This window comes from Loxodonta africana, chromosome 8 (assembly GCF_030014295.1).
Source record: "Loxodonta africana isolate mLoxAfr1 chromosome 8, mLoxAfr1.hap2, whole genome shotgun sequence".
NCBI classification, from domain to species: domain Eukaryota; kingdom Metazoa; phylum Chordata; class Mammalia; order Proboscidea; family Elephantidae; genus Loxodonta; species Loxodonta africana.
Window position 1 is genome coordinate 92,830,465 of NC_087349.1, and position 16,661 is coordinate 92,847,125.

The 16,661-nt window shown below is 40.8% G+C and overlaps 1 protein-coding gene across 8 annotated transcripts in view; it reads right to left on the minus strand.

Moving 5' to 3' along the window:
* PDE1C (phosphodiesterase 1C) overlaps positions 1–16,661 on the minus strand; it is a 604,116-nt gene that overhangs the window by 26,899 nt on the left and 560,556 nt on the right. The window contains exon 19 of one of the 8 annotated variants that reach the window (XM_064290123.1): positions 6,355–14,679. The exons of the other annotated variants lie outside the window; for them this stretch is intronic. Within the exon in view, the coding sequence (XP_064146193.1) occupies positions 14,666–14,679 (14 nt within the window). The 3' untranslated portion in view covers positions 6,355–14,665. Of the gene's footprint in view, positions 1–6,354; positions 14,680–16,661 lie in introns of those variants that run through there. 8 annotated transcript variants of the gene reach the window in all.

A 16,661-nucleotide genomic window follows, 5' to 3' on the forward strand; every position in this document is an offset into this window, starting at 1 on the left:
TGGCTGCTAACTGAAAGGTTGGTGGTTCAAGTCTACTCAGAGGTGTCTTGGAGGAAAGGCCTGGCAATCTACTTCCAAAAAAATCAGCCACTGAAAATCCTGTAGAGCACAGTTATACTCTGACACACCTGGGGTCACCAGGAGTCAGAATCAACTCTCAAGGGCAACTGGGTTTTTTTTTTTTTTTTGGTCCCTATAATTTAAAGAATTAATCTCTCTGAGGTGCTCAAGTCTTCATCTACAAATAAAAAAACAACAATTATATCAAAGTGTTCCGGCGAGGATGAAAGAAACCAAGGCATGCCAGAGTGCTCAGTGTGCGGTGGGAGACTCACACATACCAGGTAGGTGGGGTCTGTGAGGGTCCCAGCAGCTGGCAATGGAGTTCCTATTAGAAAGGGGATTATCTTTGTTCATATAAACTATTTGATGGGTCATGGGGGAATGAAAAGGCAGACCTCAGGGTGAGGTGAGGAAGGAGAAAGCAGGAAGGCTGACTGGTCCTACTTAAGAAAAAAAAATACACACATTCTATTTTTGTTTGTTTTTTAACTGTCCAGAGGGGAAGAGTGGGGAGAAAGAGGCCTGGAAGCCAGACTGCAGTCATATGGCAGATGCCCAGAGCCTGAGCTGGCAGAAATGGAGAGGGGATTCTTAAGCAGAAGACGTACCTGATTCAATGTCATTTCTGTTATAAATCCCCTCAACCTCTCTAAGCCTTTAGTTAAAACTGTTTTACACACAGAGGCCTGGCATACATGGAAGTTGTATTAATTGAGGAAACTGCCCTAGTCAACACAGTCATGGGTAAAGATAACAGGATGACCCATAGACTGAGGGACATCAGAGGAAACAGGAACTTGGGACTGGAGGTGAGCAGGAAGCTATAAGATTTTTCTACCCCAGAATCCTCAGTGAGACGAGACATACACTTGGGATGGTGTTTGAGATGGTTTCATTTTAGTCTTAAAAAGCAGGGTACCACCACTGATATTCTGTGTTATTGTTAATTATTATTAGTAGTAGTAGTATTAATAGTACTGGTATTAGTAGTCATAGTAGTAGCCATTAGTAGTGTAAAAATAGAAAACACAACATTAACCCAAACTGAGTTTGCAGGGCTTCCGTTCTCCATTATCCAGGTCTCACAGATGCCCTGAATGTCAGAGTTGGCAGGGGACCTAGAGGATCCAAAACTGGCTTTGCCTGTGCTTCAGAATCCCCTGAAGTGATTTTCATAAATATGGATTCCAGGGCCCTTTCCCGAATCTACTGAAGCAGAATCTCCAGAAAATATGGCCAGTCTGTATTTTAACAAGCTCCTTAGGTGAGTCTAGTGATCATCAGTCTAATAAGGTGGGGCAATAAGATTTATCCAAAATGACATTCATCCAAAGGCTCGTCCAAACTGGGTCAAGGTTAGGGCTGCCTTATCACTCCACTTCAGGGGGTGCCACTGCCATTGTCTCCTACCCAAAGAAGGCAGACCCTGAGTGTGCATCACGGTGGCCCTGGATGGGCACTGCAGGGTGAAAATCCACATCTCTGACCTTTAGGTTCAGAGCCATTCTTGCTCTGCCGGAACCACCTCTGTGCCCCACTGGATCCACCGCCACCGTGGGCTTGCCAGTGGCTCAATGCATTTATCCCTATTTTTTTTTTTTTTCTTGCAAGACTTTCACGTGGCTCACTTTCCTTTCAGGACAGGGTTTCTCAAAAGCTGCACTATTGACAATTGGGCTGCGTAATTCCCTGTTGTGGGTGCTGTCCTGTGCATTGTATGTAGATGTTTAGCACCATCCCTGGCCTCTCCCTGCTGGATGTCTTTAGCACCTCCCCCAACTCATAACAATCAAATATGTCTCCAGACATTGTCAAATGTCCTTTGGGGGTACAAAATCGTTTTCAGATGAGAACCACTGCTTTAGGAGGGATGGAGCCATGATTCTGGGCCATGATATACAATTTGGCCACTTGGTTATTAGTGATAGTCTGTGACATATCAAAAAGTTACTACATCCTAGGTACTGTATTAGCACAATCAAATGTGCATGGGTTGTCTTTCATGATATTAACCCTCTTGGGATAAAACTATTCCCATTTTACAGGTGAGGACGTTAGAGACAAAGGGAGTTTAAGCAATTTGCCCAAAATACAGAGTGCTGGCTGAGGGTGGGGGTAGGGGACAAATTTAAGCCAAAAAAAATTGCTGTTGAGTTGATTCCAACTCATAGCGACCCCACAGTACAGAGGAGAACTGCCCCCATAGGATTTCCAAGGTGCAGCTGGTGGATTCAAACTGCCAGCCTTTTGGTTAGTAGCCGAGCTCTTAATCACTGTGCTGCCAGGGCTCCAGAGCCCAAACCTAGAGAAGCTTTATTCCACAATTCTTGCTGCTTCTAAACCAACCGACTACCTAGATTTCCTTCACTTACAGTCTTCCCAAATTTGCCTAAGTATAAGAAAAATCTGGAACAAATATTTTGGCAAAAGGGAAAAACCAAACCAGGTTCCCAGGCCCAACCAAGCCCTGGAGAACTAACATTTCCAGAGAGGAGGCCTGGGGATCTGGGTGATTCCCATGTGCCCAGGTAATCTGGTCTGCAAGCGGGCTTGGGGGAAACAATGCGTGGTGGAAATTTCTTCTGATCTAACTGATAGAATACATGGCACTCTGTTTTCCATGGTTGCTCTTGTGAAGTTGAGATATCAATTTTCATGCTGCATATGTGAGCGCTTAACAAACTACAAAGACCTCAACAAGTACAAGCTTTACTCTCATTACCTGTAGAAACATTCACAATTGCCAGGTTATTTCATATGAATGCTTGGTGCAACTTTCTTAAATCACCTACTATAATCTTCGAAAAGCTGGCAGCTTCATAGCTTTTTCTTGGGGTACTTTTTCATTCTCTTGCTATCTTCTTTGCAGACACTGAATGAGATAGAAACCTCTGGTGTCCTTGGTCAGTGAAAAAACAGCCCTTCTAGAAATGCTGTTTTTTTTTCCTGTATGTTTGATGAAATATCCAACATATCAGAAAAGGGAGAACACTATCCCCACCTCTCTTACTCATGAGTCATAAACGGGTAGCTGGCAGGACATAAAATAAGCCCGTTTGTAATTTCTCTCGCCCTTCTGTCGGCACCCAGGGACCACTGGGGTGGTTAGGTTCTGAGTCAGGCTCCCACAGGCTTCAGTTAACTGAGGACATGTTCCTGAAATCATTTTCCACTCTCTAGCCACCAAATTACCTCTCACTTTACTCAAAGTTCCATTCCTGAGAATACTCTATCTAAGCTTCCTTTACTAAAACGCTTCATCCCTCCCTCACTCCTATTCCAGGGAAAACATCAGAAACAGTGTTGGATGAACATCCGGGTCCAGATCCAGCTTTCAGGCTGCATGATCTTGGACACATGACAATCTGTACTGCATTTTGTCTGCAGATGGCCTGCAGAGCCCTGGGACAAACCGCCCCATAAAACATGGAACTCTTGGACTTATATAGGAATCCACTTGGGCTGGCTCAATGGTTAAGTGTTTGGCTGCTAACTGAAAGGTTGGTAGTTCAAATCCACCCAGCAACTCCATGGGAGAAAGACCTGGAGATCTGCTTCCATAAAGATTATAGCCTAGCACTTCTACTCTGTCACATCGGGTTGCTATGAGTTGAAAATTGACTTGACAGCACCTAACAACGGTAACTACTCGGGGATAGTAACCCACTTGTGACTCTTTGTTCACTCTGTCAGTGGTTTTTGACCTTGGCTACACACAGAATCACCTGGGTAGTTAAAAAAAAAAAAGCGAACACCTGGGCCCCTTTCTCAGAGATGCTGATTCATTAGTCTGGAGTGGAGCCCAGGAACGTGTACTTTTTAAAGTTCCCAGATGGGTCTGAACTGCAGCCATGAGTAAGAAACCCCACTAGGTGGATCCTCAGAAGAAATTTCTTCCATCTGTCAATGGGAAATCATTCTTTCCTCTGCACAGGTGGTGTGTTTTCTCCTCGTGGATGATGTGAACTTCGTAAACGATTTCTTTCCATTTTTATTTAGGTCTCCAGGAAGCTCAAATCCAATTTGTGACTTCAGGCCATTGCTGTCAAGTCGAATTCCAACTCATAATGACCCTATAGGCTGGAGTAGAACTGCCCCATAGGGTTTTCAAGGCTGTGATCTTTACAGAAGCAGACTGCCACATCTTTCTCCTTTGGAGTGGCTGGTGGGTTCAAAGGGCTGACCTTTCATTTAGCCACTGAGCACTTAACTGCTGCCCACGAGGGCTGGAAGCTAGATGGGCCTATTTAGCCAAGTCAAAAAAAAAAAAATTATTATTATTTTTTTTTATATACTAGTGTTTCCTCAATTTTGCTCTATCTACACTAACTCTACTTTCTGTATCTGGTTTTATTCTTTTTCTTAATTTAAAAAATATTAAATTTATGTAATTTTTGAATTTTCAAGTATTTTATAAATGAGGTAGGTAAAATAAAAACAAATGAATAAATAACTACATCAGTGCTGGCATTTCTAAGTTTCGTCTTCCTCATCCATAAAATTAAAAAACAATTTCAGGAGACCATTGTGATGATCAAATAAGAGTGCACGTGTGACTGCCTAGCAAACTGTGAAGTGTAATACAGTGTTTGTTATTATCCAGTTTATATTCAAAACTTTTATGTATGTATACCCATGTGTATGAAGTAACTAATGTGTTATCTTTGGGAGATAAGGGCAAGAATTACATTGTCCTTGACCCACGGCACGTGGGTGTTCAAAGAGTAAACAACCCAATCCGTCAGCTTGGGCAGAAATGTTATCACTGCACCTAGTATGACTTGAGGTATCTTTTGACAAAGGGATAGCTTTCAGGTATTTCAAATTAATGTCCTTGGTTGGTTCAGCAAAAGAGCAATGAGTCCAATTCATCAAGAGTCTGGAGAAGAGGACAGTGATAAAAGTGACAACCCAAACTGCCAGCCTTAGGGTGAGTACATACACCTAAGACTCAAGACGTGAAGTTCGCACTAAACTCCTGTGATTTGCAGTTTGACCTCAGGCAAATAATTTCCCTTCTGCAAAATGGAGTTAGCACAGTTAAGCCCATAATCCGCTGAGGAAAGGGTAATTTAGAGAGCTCTTTCAACCATGCTTCATCATTGGTAATGGCCCAACAATACCAACGTTGTTATGACACAACCAGATCCCACAGTGCAGAAATGAAGACCGAGGCAGGAAGTTTCTGTCAACCTATTGGCCATTTCCAACTTCTTTTAGCATAGTGCAAATGCCTGCCATTATGATACCCACAGAAACCCTGGTGGCATAGTGGTTAAGTGCTACAGCTGCTAACCAAAGGTCCAGCAGTTTGAATCCACCAGGCGCTCCTTGGAGACTCTATAAGGCAGTTCTACTCTGTCCTATAGGGTTGCCATGAGTCAGAATCAACTCGACGGCACTGGGTTTGGTTTCGTTTTTATGATACCCACAGCCCCTCTGATCATTATTGGTAGGCATATCTGCCAACATTTTCTGTTCCATTTGGGCTCTGGCCAAGGGCAACAAGCCAGCCTGGTGCCTCAGCACACATCTTCGTCTTTCCCCTTTTATATTCTCGAAAAAGCATCAAGGGAAGTCCAAGTTCTGCTTGGAATCACTGAAGAAGTTTGGAGGGCTTCAGATTCATCCGCAGCTACCTCAGAGTTGTTTTCCAGTAGTATATAAATTAGGGCTACACAGTCAGGGTGTTTAATAATATTTTAATTATATATATTTTTTCCTCTACAATACAAGCACCCATTAGTATTATGCTTGCTTTTGTGTGACTTGATCATGCATTACAAAGAACAATGGCCAAAAACACAAGAGCTATGTCGATATGCAACACTACATACTATTTGGCTATGGTGCTTTTAATATTTGAATATGCTTTGGAATTGGACATACATATGAGAAGTCTGAAATATGTGCACAACCTTTGACCCAATAATTGTACATCTAAAATTTTGTCCAATGGAGATATTCAGAAATATGACAAAGCCTTCCGTACAAAGAGTTCCGTTGTTATGCTATTTGCAACTGCAAAAAATAAAAGCAAATAACTTCATTTTTTAACAGCAGAGCGTGATTAAGTGAACTGTGAGAAAGCCACAAAATAAAGTATTATGTTGCTATTGAAATCATGTTAGTGAAGTTTTTTTTTTAAATGGGAAAATGTTTATCATCCAATGCTATGTGAACAAATCAAACAAAAAATTAAATATAGAGTATGGACTCAACTATGTAAAAAAGCATAAGAAAATACAATAAAGTATTAATAGTGATTAATCTCCAGATGGGACATTATAAGTGATTTTAATTTTCTTTACTATACTTCTCTACATTTTCCAAAATGAGTAAATTTGGATTTGTTTTCAGGAAAAAAAGGAATATTTAAAATATGTTTCAGTCCATGGAAAATACAGCTGCTGCAGGGGAACATCAAACCCCATGTGTCAATGTAACTCTCCAGTGGAGTCACTGGGTGGGAACAACACACCAGGCAGCCCACATGAGGCTGTGGTATCATCATTGCCACTAGGAGGCTCCCTTTTAGAGGCAGGTTTGAAGGAGACAGCCTAAGTGCCACACAGTATGTAACACTTGGATCCCCACAAACAGGGGTAATGACTATTTCCTGGTGTTATGGGTTCATTTGTGTCCTCCCAAAATATATTTTCAAGTCCTACCCCCCAGTACCTGTGAATGTGACTTTATTTGGAAATAGCATCTTTGCATATTTGTAATTAGTTCAGTAGGGTGGGCCCTACTCCTATATGACGGTCATCCTTATAAACTGGTGTCCTTAGACGAGAAGAGACGCACAGACAGAAACACGAAAAGACACCATGTGACAACAGAGGCAGGGACTGGAGTGATGCATCTGCCAGCCAAGGAACACCAAGAACTGTGGACAGAGCTGGAAGCTGGAAGAGAGGAATGGGATAGACTCTCCCTCAAAGCCCACCAGATGGAACCAAACTTGCCTACACCTTGATTTCAGACCTCTAGCCTCCAGAAATGTGAGAGAATGAATTTCTGTTGTTTTAAGCCATCTGCTTTGTGCTAATCTGCCATGGCAGCCCTAAACTAGAAAAAACAAAACAAAACCATTACCATCGAGTCAACTACAACTCATAGCAACCTTATAGGACAGAGTAGAACTGCCCCATAGGATTTTCAAGGAGCAGCTGGTGGATTCGAACTGCTGACCTTTCCATTAGCAGCCATAGCTCTTAACCACTGCACCACCAGGGTTCCATGGCAGCCCTAGGAAACTAATATGCCTGGTCAGGTCAGACTCCTTGTGTTGCTGGCTGGAAAGAAAAAAAAAAGTACATATATATGAGAAAGAAAATCTGAAAAGAAAGAAATTTTGGAATTCAAAAGCTAGCTGGAAAATCTTTATATCATTATATCTGGAGACAATTTAAGAATATAGCAGTTAGTCTGATTCCATGAGTGCTGAGATTTCTTAGGCCTCTAAGGAGCTTCCGATAACCCACTCACCCCAACCCTCATCATCAAAAATGATGGTGTGAAACCTGATACTGTCGTCCCCTGTGTATATCTTCCAGTGTGCAGGCAAAGGCACTTAGTCCACCTGCGTATTGGGTGGCATTTGGGGGAATACAAAAGAGACAGATGGTTGAGAGAGCTTCCCTGTATCTGGGACAGAACATAGACAACAATGAAAAACATTAAAAGAACAACAACAAAAAAAAAAAAAACAGCCTTTTCATTATTCGAATTCCAATTGAGAGGTTAACTCATTGTTTTTATTTGGTAATCAGAGGAACATACAAATACTTATTCATCACCAGATGTTGGGGGGAAATTACACATTGAAAGACTGTCAGCCTCACCTTTGCAAAAAAGATTTACAGTCAACACATCTTTCACTTCTGAGAACAGTTCAGCATACTCTGTTTTACATGAATTCCTATGATTTATTTTTGCATTTGGAAATATGATGTGGTGCCATTTGAATAGGTTGCTTTAGTACAAACCAACCTCACAGGGAACAAAGCACTCTTCCTTAGTGCACATGGTCATTCTCTTGTCCTATGGTGCACAAATACAAATTGCAAACTGCATTTCATCTGCCAGAAACACATTTCACATCACGGAAATGCATTCCATCACTGCAGTAAAATGAGAGAAGTCCTTTTTACAATTCTCCTTTTGGAAGCGCATTCTCAGAAATCCCTTCCTTGTTCATCCAAAGAATTATTTATTCAGCATGATCTGGCTGGAAGTCTGGGGCTTTGGTTCTCCTTACCTCCCTTTTTTAAGTCTTGTTAAACATTCCTAATATGAATCCAGACATTGGCCACAAATTCACCTGAGCAGCAGCAAAATCTAAGGTTGAGGAGATGAGCTGATTTTTTTCCATTCACATATGACCAGTGCCTGTCTTAGGATGGAGTCTACAGAACGCTGGCAAGGGCACTGCATCATCCTAAGGAGAAAAACTCTTTGACAGCAAAAATTGTGCTCTCCACTGAAGGAAGGTAAGGGTAACATTGTGTTAGCCTCCAAGTGACTCACCTTGCTCTGGGTAATGGGCCTTCCATGAGGCTTTTCTTTCCTCAATCTATCCCCTGCTCCCTTCCTATCCCCACCCCACACTTTGCACCTAATATTTCCTTGTGTGGGTTACACTAGAACAAGGTGCTTTGGTTTTCTCAGTCATTTTGTATTTCCGTGTTCTACGATGATATTGCAAGCTGAATGGCTTACCAGTATAGAGGCCAAAGAAGGAATGTGTGAAAGGTAGAAAAATGGCAGAGGGAAAGGGAACGAAAAGGGTGTGAGAAAGATGGAAGTCACTTAAATTAGATGGGATTGTTTGGCTGTAAAGCAGGCATAAGAACTGATAAAAACCTAACTGAGCCCTACAAATGAAAATAGCAAATATGTTTTTAAAAAAATTTACAGCATATAAAATTGTATAAAAATATCATCAAAGCAAGAAAAAAGGAAAACAGATACTCTACAGTTCTCTCTCTAGAATCAGTTGCTGGACAACACCTATGGCTGTGGATTTTTACTATAAATCTATATATACTGGTTGTGGCTGTATTTCAGCTCCATCATACATACCTAGACTCAAAGCCAAGGACAGTCATAGTGTACATGGTAGATCACGACAGAGAGGCAAAGACTATACAATAATGTGCCTCCAAGTCAATCTATTTAAAAGCCATTCTATAGCCATTGGGTTTTAATATGCTTTATTTTAAGTGAGTTATCCTTTACCATAATCTGATGGAGAAAGCTTTCCGCTGGCCCAGAAGCCAGCTCCCACGAAGGTACATGAGTGAAATTCAGGAATCATGGCTTAGGAGATGGGCCCTGATGATGGCATTGATTCTGGCCCACTCCAGTTTGCATCTACCCATGGAGATGGAGAGATCACTCCAAAGGAGAGTGACCAAGTGTGCCTGTGTAAGCTGCATAAGGGCCCACACACCACTCCCTACTTCTTCTGGCTCAGCAGATGGCAACCTAGGCTGAGTCCAACTTCACTGAGTGGAGTTAGTCACTGTCAGTGTTGATTCGCACCCTCTTGGGAACAGAGCCAGAATAAACATGTATTCATCTCAAATTATTTCCGAAAATATTTTAAAGAAAAATGGGTGGGGGTGAGTGGACCACTACCTAAGGAAATAATCAGGAATGAATAATGTTTAAATTTGACTTTCATGAATCCTTCAGTCCAGGTCTCCTACTGCACCCCACCCTTGTTCAAGGTAAAAACAAGAAGTTCTTTCAATGAATCAATTATTGGCTATTGCAGGCTGTGATGGTTAATTTTACGTGTCAACATGGCTAAGCTATGGTTCCCAGTGGTTTGGCCAAACACTAGACTAGCTGCTGTTCCATAATGTAATCTAATGCAGCATAATGTAATCACATTCCATAATGTAATCTAATCAATTAGCTGAAAGGGGAGTTTCCTTAGGGTTTGATCCACCCCAAACTAGGTATTTTGGCAGAACTCACTCTCTGTCTCCACTCTGCACCCTTCCTGTCACCTGAGCTACAGATCTTAGGTCACAAGCCTGCACAAGTCTCTAACCTGTGGCCAGCCACCACAATCACATAAGTCAATTCCTTGAAGTAAATCTGTCTCTCTCTCTATATACATATATCTCATTGGTTCTGTACACAGAACCCTAAGGTATAGACTTTATTGGAGGAGAACCCAGTCTTTTGAAAATGTTCAATGACAGCATCCAGAAACCTGCTTCCCATGTTTCTAACCACCCTGGGCCCAAGTTTTCTTATTGGATGAACAGTCTAATGTCGTAGAAAGCTATTACTATTCTAATTCTAGTGTCAACTCTGTTCCTATCTGTGCCTTTGATCAGAGGAAACCTTAAAAACCGAAATCTGGTCTTGGTAGGTAACGTGTCTCTTGGCTGTCAAAGGGATACTTCATAGGAATATTGCCATTGTTCAAAAACAGTTTTTTTCATTAAGTTCATTTTCTGAGTGATAATGAGGACTTTAATCACAGACCACTGTTGATGAATTATAAGTATTACTTTCCACTCATTCGAGAATAAAATCTAATATAACATTATTAGCGCAACATTATGTTCTTTAACATTCAATTTTGCCAGGTTCAGCACTGTACCAATCACAACACTGATGGAGCGAAACCATGCAATGATTTCCCATGCTGCACATACGGAATCTCATATTTGCACCAAGAGGGTCCATTTTGGAATTAAAAAGTTTCAACTTGGATTCTAAATAAATTCATTGGTGTTTCATATAGATTGGTATCATCATTCCTTTTTTTTTCATAAAAAGGTCATAGAGTTTTACTTTGTGTGTGAGTGTTTATAAACTCAGTTCTGACCATTTTTTCCAAATTACCTGCAATTTCCCATTTTGTATAAGCTTTTTTTTTTTATTCCTGTAACTAGGATATGTCTCCATACACTTAAATGTAAGCCTTTAACAATGTCCTTGGCCTAAAGAAGCTGTTGAATAGATTTTCAGGTCAATTTGAATTTTGTTTTCATTCACAGGTGGGTAGTGGATTTCAGTCTGACAGTTCCGCATGTGTTTACCGATTGTGTCAAGCACTGTGCTGGGTCAGGAGTGCAACTCTTGCAGGGCTGTGTGAGGATTTCAGAATCAGAAAAATGAAGTTTCAACTGGAAAAAAATTGATGCCTGAATTCTCTAGCTCCTCTTTATTTGAGAGATAGTGCTATACGTATATATGTAGATACATGGGCTTCCAATCTTAGAATTCTCTATTTCGTTATGAGGAAGAAATTTTGTGCTTTTCTGTTTGTTTGTTTTGTTTCCCCTCACGCTCCATGGGGGGGGGGGGAGTGTTACAAAGTAATTTCTATCATCTAAGTCTACTCAGACGTTAAAGAAGAAGAAAATTAATTATTTATCTATGTATCTATCTATCTATCTTAAAAAAAAGGTAATCCATGAGAGAAGTGATAGTAAAAGGCCAGTATCCTTAATCCCAAAATACAAATGCCAAGATTGGTCTCCATCTTTCTGTCTGCTCTCTGTCTCACATCATATGATAATGTTGTTCTTTACTTTTCACTTTTTACATTTATTAAAGGCATGGTTCCATATGGCAAATATAACACAATGGCTTATATTCTGCAAATGAAATGAACGAGATTATCCTTTGACTCTCTGATGTTTAGATATCATTTTATTGTTTAAGTAAATCAGGTCCTTAATGGGATCCTGTCAGATGTTTTCAAGAGTTTTTATAAAGCTCCAAGAATGAAAGGGACAATAGAAGAAAATCCATTTCAATTTAATGGGTTAGAAATGAGTCCCTTGCCTGCTGCCATAAACTATTAGGCCTCATAACCTAAGATGCTGGCATGAATAAAAGATGAAACAGAGACCTCCCTAAGGATGGATTATTATTCCACTAAAACTATCACTTAAACACAACCTGGAAGTGGAGCTATCTGGTGACATGGGGATCCAAACTCACTGGCCAACTCCATTTGTCACTCTCCACCCAGTACAGGCAGAACTTGTAGCCTGTCAGTGGCGGGGATGTTCTACTGCTTTCCCCACACACTCGTCAATTCTTCATTCAGGTGGGTAAGCCCTTGCTTTCTGTGTGAACACATAAAATGGAATAAGATTCCATCATCCGTATAAGAATGTCTGTACCACATTGCTGCTCAATGTGGAGAATTAAAAGGCCACAGAAAATAAGCTGGAACTTTAGAAATACTGTTCTTCCAGTTCACACTGACTTGGAAATAATCATTTTAATATTTTAGCTGCTCCAGTATCAATTCATAGCATAATAATACACTGTTTTGTATTTTTAAAAGAGATAATTTTGTATTTTTACACAATGTCCCTTCAAAGCACTTTTCATGGATTTAAAAATAAGGGTTTTAAGCAGAGGTCTACGCTGGATCAAATTCTCTTGCCGTTCTTTTTGCAGCTAATTAATGACAAAGCAAATGAAAATATTTTTGTCTTTACTGGTGCTAGGAAAACAATGGCTATATTCCTGTTCCCTTTTCAAATATTATTTAGTTTTGCCTGTTAAATTACAAAAGGTAAGATGGCACACGTTCTATTTCGACTGATCGCAAAGCTCCATGTACAAAAATACAGACTAGAAATGAGGTAAAAGATCAATGTTCAAGGTCAATAATTTACATACACTTTGTTGTATTTAATTCCTTTACAGAATCATACCACCTCAAAGAACATGGTTTGCAAACTGTTATCCATGTGTTGAATACAGCTTATAGCCACGTTCTGTTTGTAACTTTCTGAATTAGCTGCCGCTGGTATTTTAAAAATGGGTTAGAGTTTATATAAAATCCAGAATTCAGTCTGAAAAATCAGATCTGGCAATGACACCGGACCCGCATTCCTTCATGGCACTAATCCAGTAGCTGACTAATGGCTGCCCCCTTTTGACAGCACACACTTTCTCCAATTTCCCACAGTCCCTACCACTCCCTATTGTCTCTCTAATACCAAGGTCCTACATGAGGAACTGCATTTATCACAGTAATTCTGATATTACATGGCTTGCTTTGCTCGTTTACTTTTACCAGCTAGTCCCCTGAAGCAATTTGAATTTGTGACCACATTATTTACTGTGGTTACTGTTGGGAAAGCAGGATAATTGTTATTAACAAGACAAAATGTAGTGCTGACAAAAGAAACCACCTCAAACGACAGCATGCTACTGTACCTTCTCTACAACATAGTAGTTCAAACCCTTCTGATGGGGAATAGTTCAGCGAGGCACCCTTATAGACCACACACTCAGTCTCCTTCTTTTGTCTAAAGAAATACCAGTATTTTGCCTTGGTAATGAGAAGATTTTTAAATGTTCACTTTTGTGCTTTGTAGTGTAAAAATTAAACCCACAATTGGGAATACACTTAAAGCTATCATCTAGCTCACTTTCTTCCTACAATTAATCCCATTCTATTACCAGGATCTTCGCGTGATTTGCTTTTGGGAATGACTCAAAGAATCACTCTTATCAAAATCCTACCACTCAGAGCCATAAAATCACACCTTAGTGATGCTCCATTGAATCCCACTTTCGGTTTGGTTTCAAGGTGGCTAAGTGTCTTTATTCTCTTTCCATGATGCATCTACTATTCTTATTTTTGACTCATGCTATTAATCAGCTTCTACCTGGTACGTTTAAAGACCTACTAAAATGAAACAAATTATCTATCTTCCTGATACTAATTCCCTTAAGTACATCCCTGAATAAAAAGAGCAATGATGTCAAACCACAGACACCCAAATGAACAGGACTAGTCAGCAGTAAGTATCACGGTAACCCTTTAGTTGTGGATGCTACCCAAAGAAAACAATAGGTTTCCCAACTGAATAACACGGTCACCAGCTGAAACTTTCAGGTTTGTATTAATGAATGCAGAGATTAAAAAAGAGTAAGCATCAAATAAAAGTTCCTATTGGATGATCTCCTTTTATAAAACAAAGAGAGTTTCATAATGTATAAATGGAAAGAAAAGCATAAGAACAATTTTTAAGTCTGAAAAGAAGTTGGAGAAAAAGAATGTTTCTGACTCAGGAAAGAAACAATCAGGTTGGAATTGTCATCTTAGCTGCGGTGAAAGCCAGCATGGGCGTATCCACCATCGGTAGCCAGTGCAAAAATAACAACATTTAAACTAACAACATCGACGGTAATGAAATGGCAATCACTGTGTGCGTGGCTTTTTGAGGCCTTTCTCAGCATATCCAGGATGTCCGTTCTCATCAGCCAGAGAGGTGCCTTGAGAGCCCGAACATCAGCAAAGGATTTGGAGGAAGTCCCTTCATGTTTTGTTTCTGTTTGTGAAAAATCGCAAGTTGTTTTGTTTGCTCAGGGGAAACCCCCTAGAGTTCTAAGACCTCAGACCAACTCCCAAAGAGTCATTCCCTTGGAAGGAGATGGCATGAGAGAAGGCCAAGTGTGTGGGGGGGCTTGGATTTGAAAGTTGTACACCTTCCCCAGACATGGTCTTTGTGGAAGGAGGAGAAGAAGGAGAATGAAGAAGCTCAGCTAAAATGATGCAAGACATTGGCAGCCTCTTTTATTGTATATGAGGTGTTTTTTACTCTTCTGAATCTGAAAAAAAGAAAAAGAAGAGTGTCAACGTTGCCTTTCCCCCCTCTCCACCCTCCAGGTCTGAGGAGAAGAAAATCTGGGGGAAAAAAGGGGAGTAGGGTCAATTAAACATTTCAATACTGGTCATTGCTATCTCCTTTGTAACACGATTCGTTCTATTCATGGTGGGAAAAAAATCTCAGTGGAGAGTTTTAAACACTGGTTACATTTGACATCTTAACAGTTGCTTTAAGCTAGATTTTCAAACATCTGGTTCATGTAATATGGACGCCGTTGTTGTTGTTAGTTGCCGCCAAGTTGATTCTGGCCCGGGTCCACAGTAAAACTGTTCCGTAGAGTTTTCAAGGCTGTAGAGTTTTCAAGGCTGTAAACTTTTCAAAGCAGACCACCTGATCTGTCTTCCCAGGTGCCTCAGGGTGGGTTCCAATCACCAACCTTTTGGCTAGTAGTTGAGCACTTAACCTTTTGTGCCACCCAGGGACTTCCATTTGGACATTTTCATTGTTAGGTGCTGACAAGTCAATTTTGACCTATACTGACCCCATGTAACAGAGTAAAACTGCCCCATGGTGTTTTCTAAGCTGTAATCTTTAGGGGAGCAGATCACCAGGTCTTTCTCCCACGGAGCTGCTGGGTGGGTTCAAACTACCAACCCTTTAGTTAGCTGCTGAGGGCTTAACCGTTGCACCACCAGGACTCCTTATACAGATACGGACATTAAGACATCTCATTTTGCAATCAGGATGGCTGTGGCTGCCAGAACGGGTCAATTTCCCTCAGGGGTCGGTGGGACTGGAAGAAGTCAGATTCATCTAATCCCAAGGTTTCCCCACCAAAACCAATACTCCTCTCTCATAATTTTTGCCCTACCCTCAGAAGCTTCTGAAAGAAATGTAAAGCAAGATGTGTTCCAACAAAAATCATTGTGCAGATGGGTAAACCACCTGAATTCTCTGCTGTGTGAGTGGGTAGAGGAAGAAGACAAAGATGGAAACAGGACTCAGGTTAACGGAAATAGACAATGTTGGTTTTGTTTTTACTCTACCTTATGGAACTTTAATGGGCTTGGACAGAATTATAAAAGAAACAAACAAAAACACTATGTTGTAGCTTCCCATAGGTGTTGCATTCTCTGCGAGTCATCATACCTTATAGTTAGAAAGGGTTCCCTGCTGTGCAGGACTCCAAAGGGATAGAAGTACAACGGCTTAGACTTTGAGAGGAACACCAGCATCTACAGAGATGTTAGGAGTCATCAGAGGATAAGGAGAGTTTTCCATTCAACTTCAAGGACTAAGATGCTCTCCTAAATAAGACTCAGCTGAAATTAGGCAGAAAACTAGCTGGGAATGGGAGAGCCTTTTCTGATCTATTGTAATTACAGTTAATTCTTAATTTCCTGGGGCCATTGATCCAGGCCTCCTGCTGTTCCTCTTTCTTCTTTATGGTCTTGATTTTTTGTATATTTACTCTCCAATTAGCACCCCCACCCATTTGGGAGAAATAACAAAGGGAAGGGTAGAGCTTCCGACCAATCACTTTGATACTAGCACTAATACACTGCTAGGAAGGGAAGAGAGTGACACAAAATCTAAAATCAAGGACTAGAAATTTTCCATGGATTTTGATAGTCTATACAGGTTTGTCCATTTGGGTGTTGCAAGACAGGGCACCTCCTTAGTGCTCTGGCCCTGCCATCCCCAGCTTGAGGACACATGTCATGAGACACCCATTAGATGGTCATCATAGTCCTGGCCACCTTAAGAGATGTCTCCAGGCCCTCAAATGAAAAACCAAATTGGACATAGTTTGGATTTAAGTTTTGAATAACTAACTGATTGTTGGATGGAAGCTTGGGACCACATGGCTGGAGCTAGATGACAAATGCTGCTGTTACACACAGTTTGCCCCATAACAAGGGGAGAGGTGAACCTTCTCTTCTAGGCAGCCTGGGTTGGCAGTGGTCTGTTCTCCAGACTGCT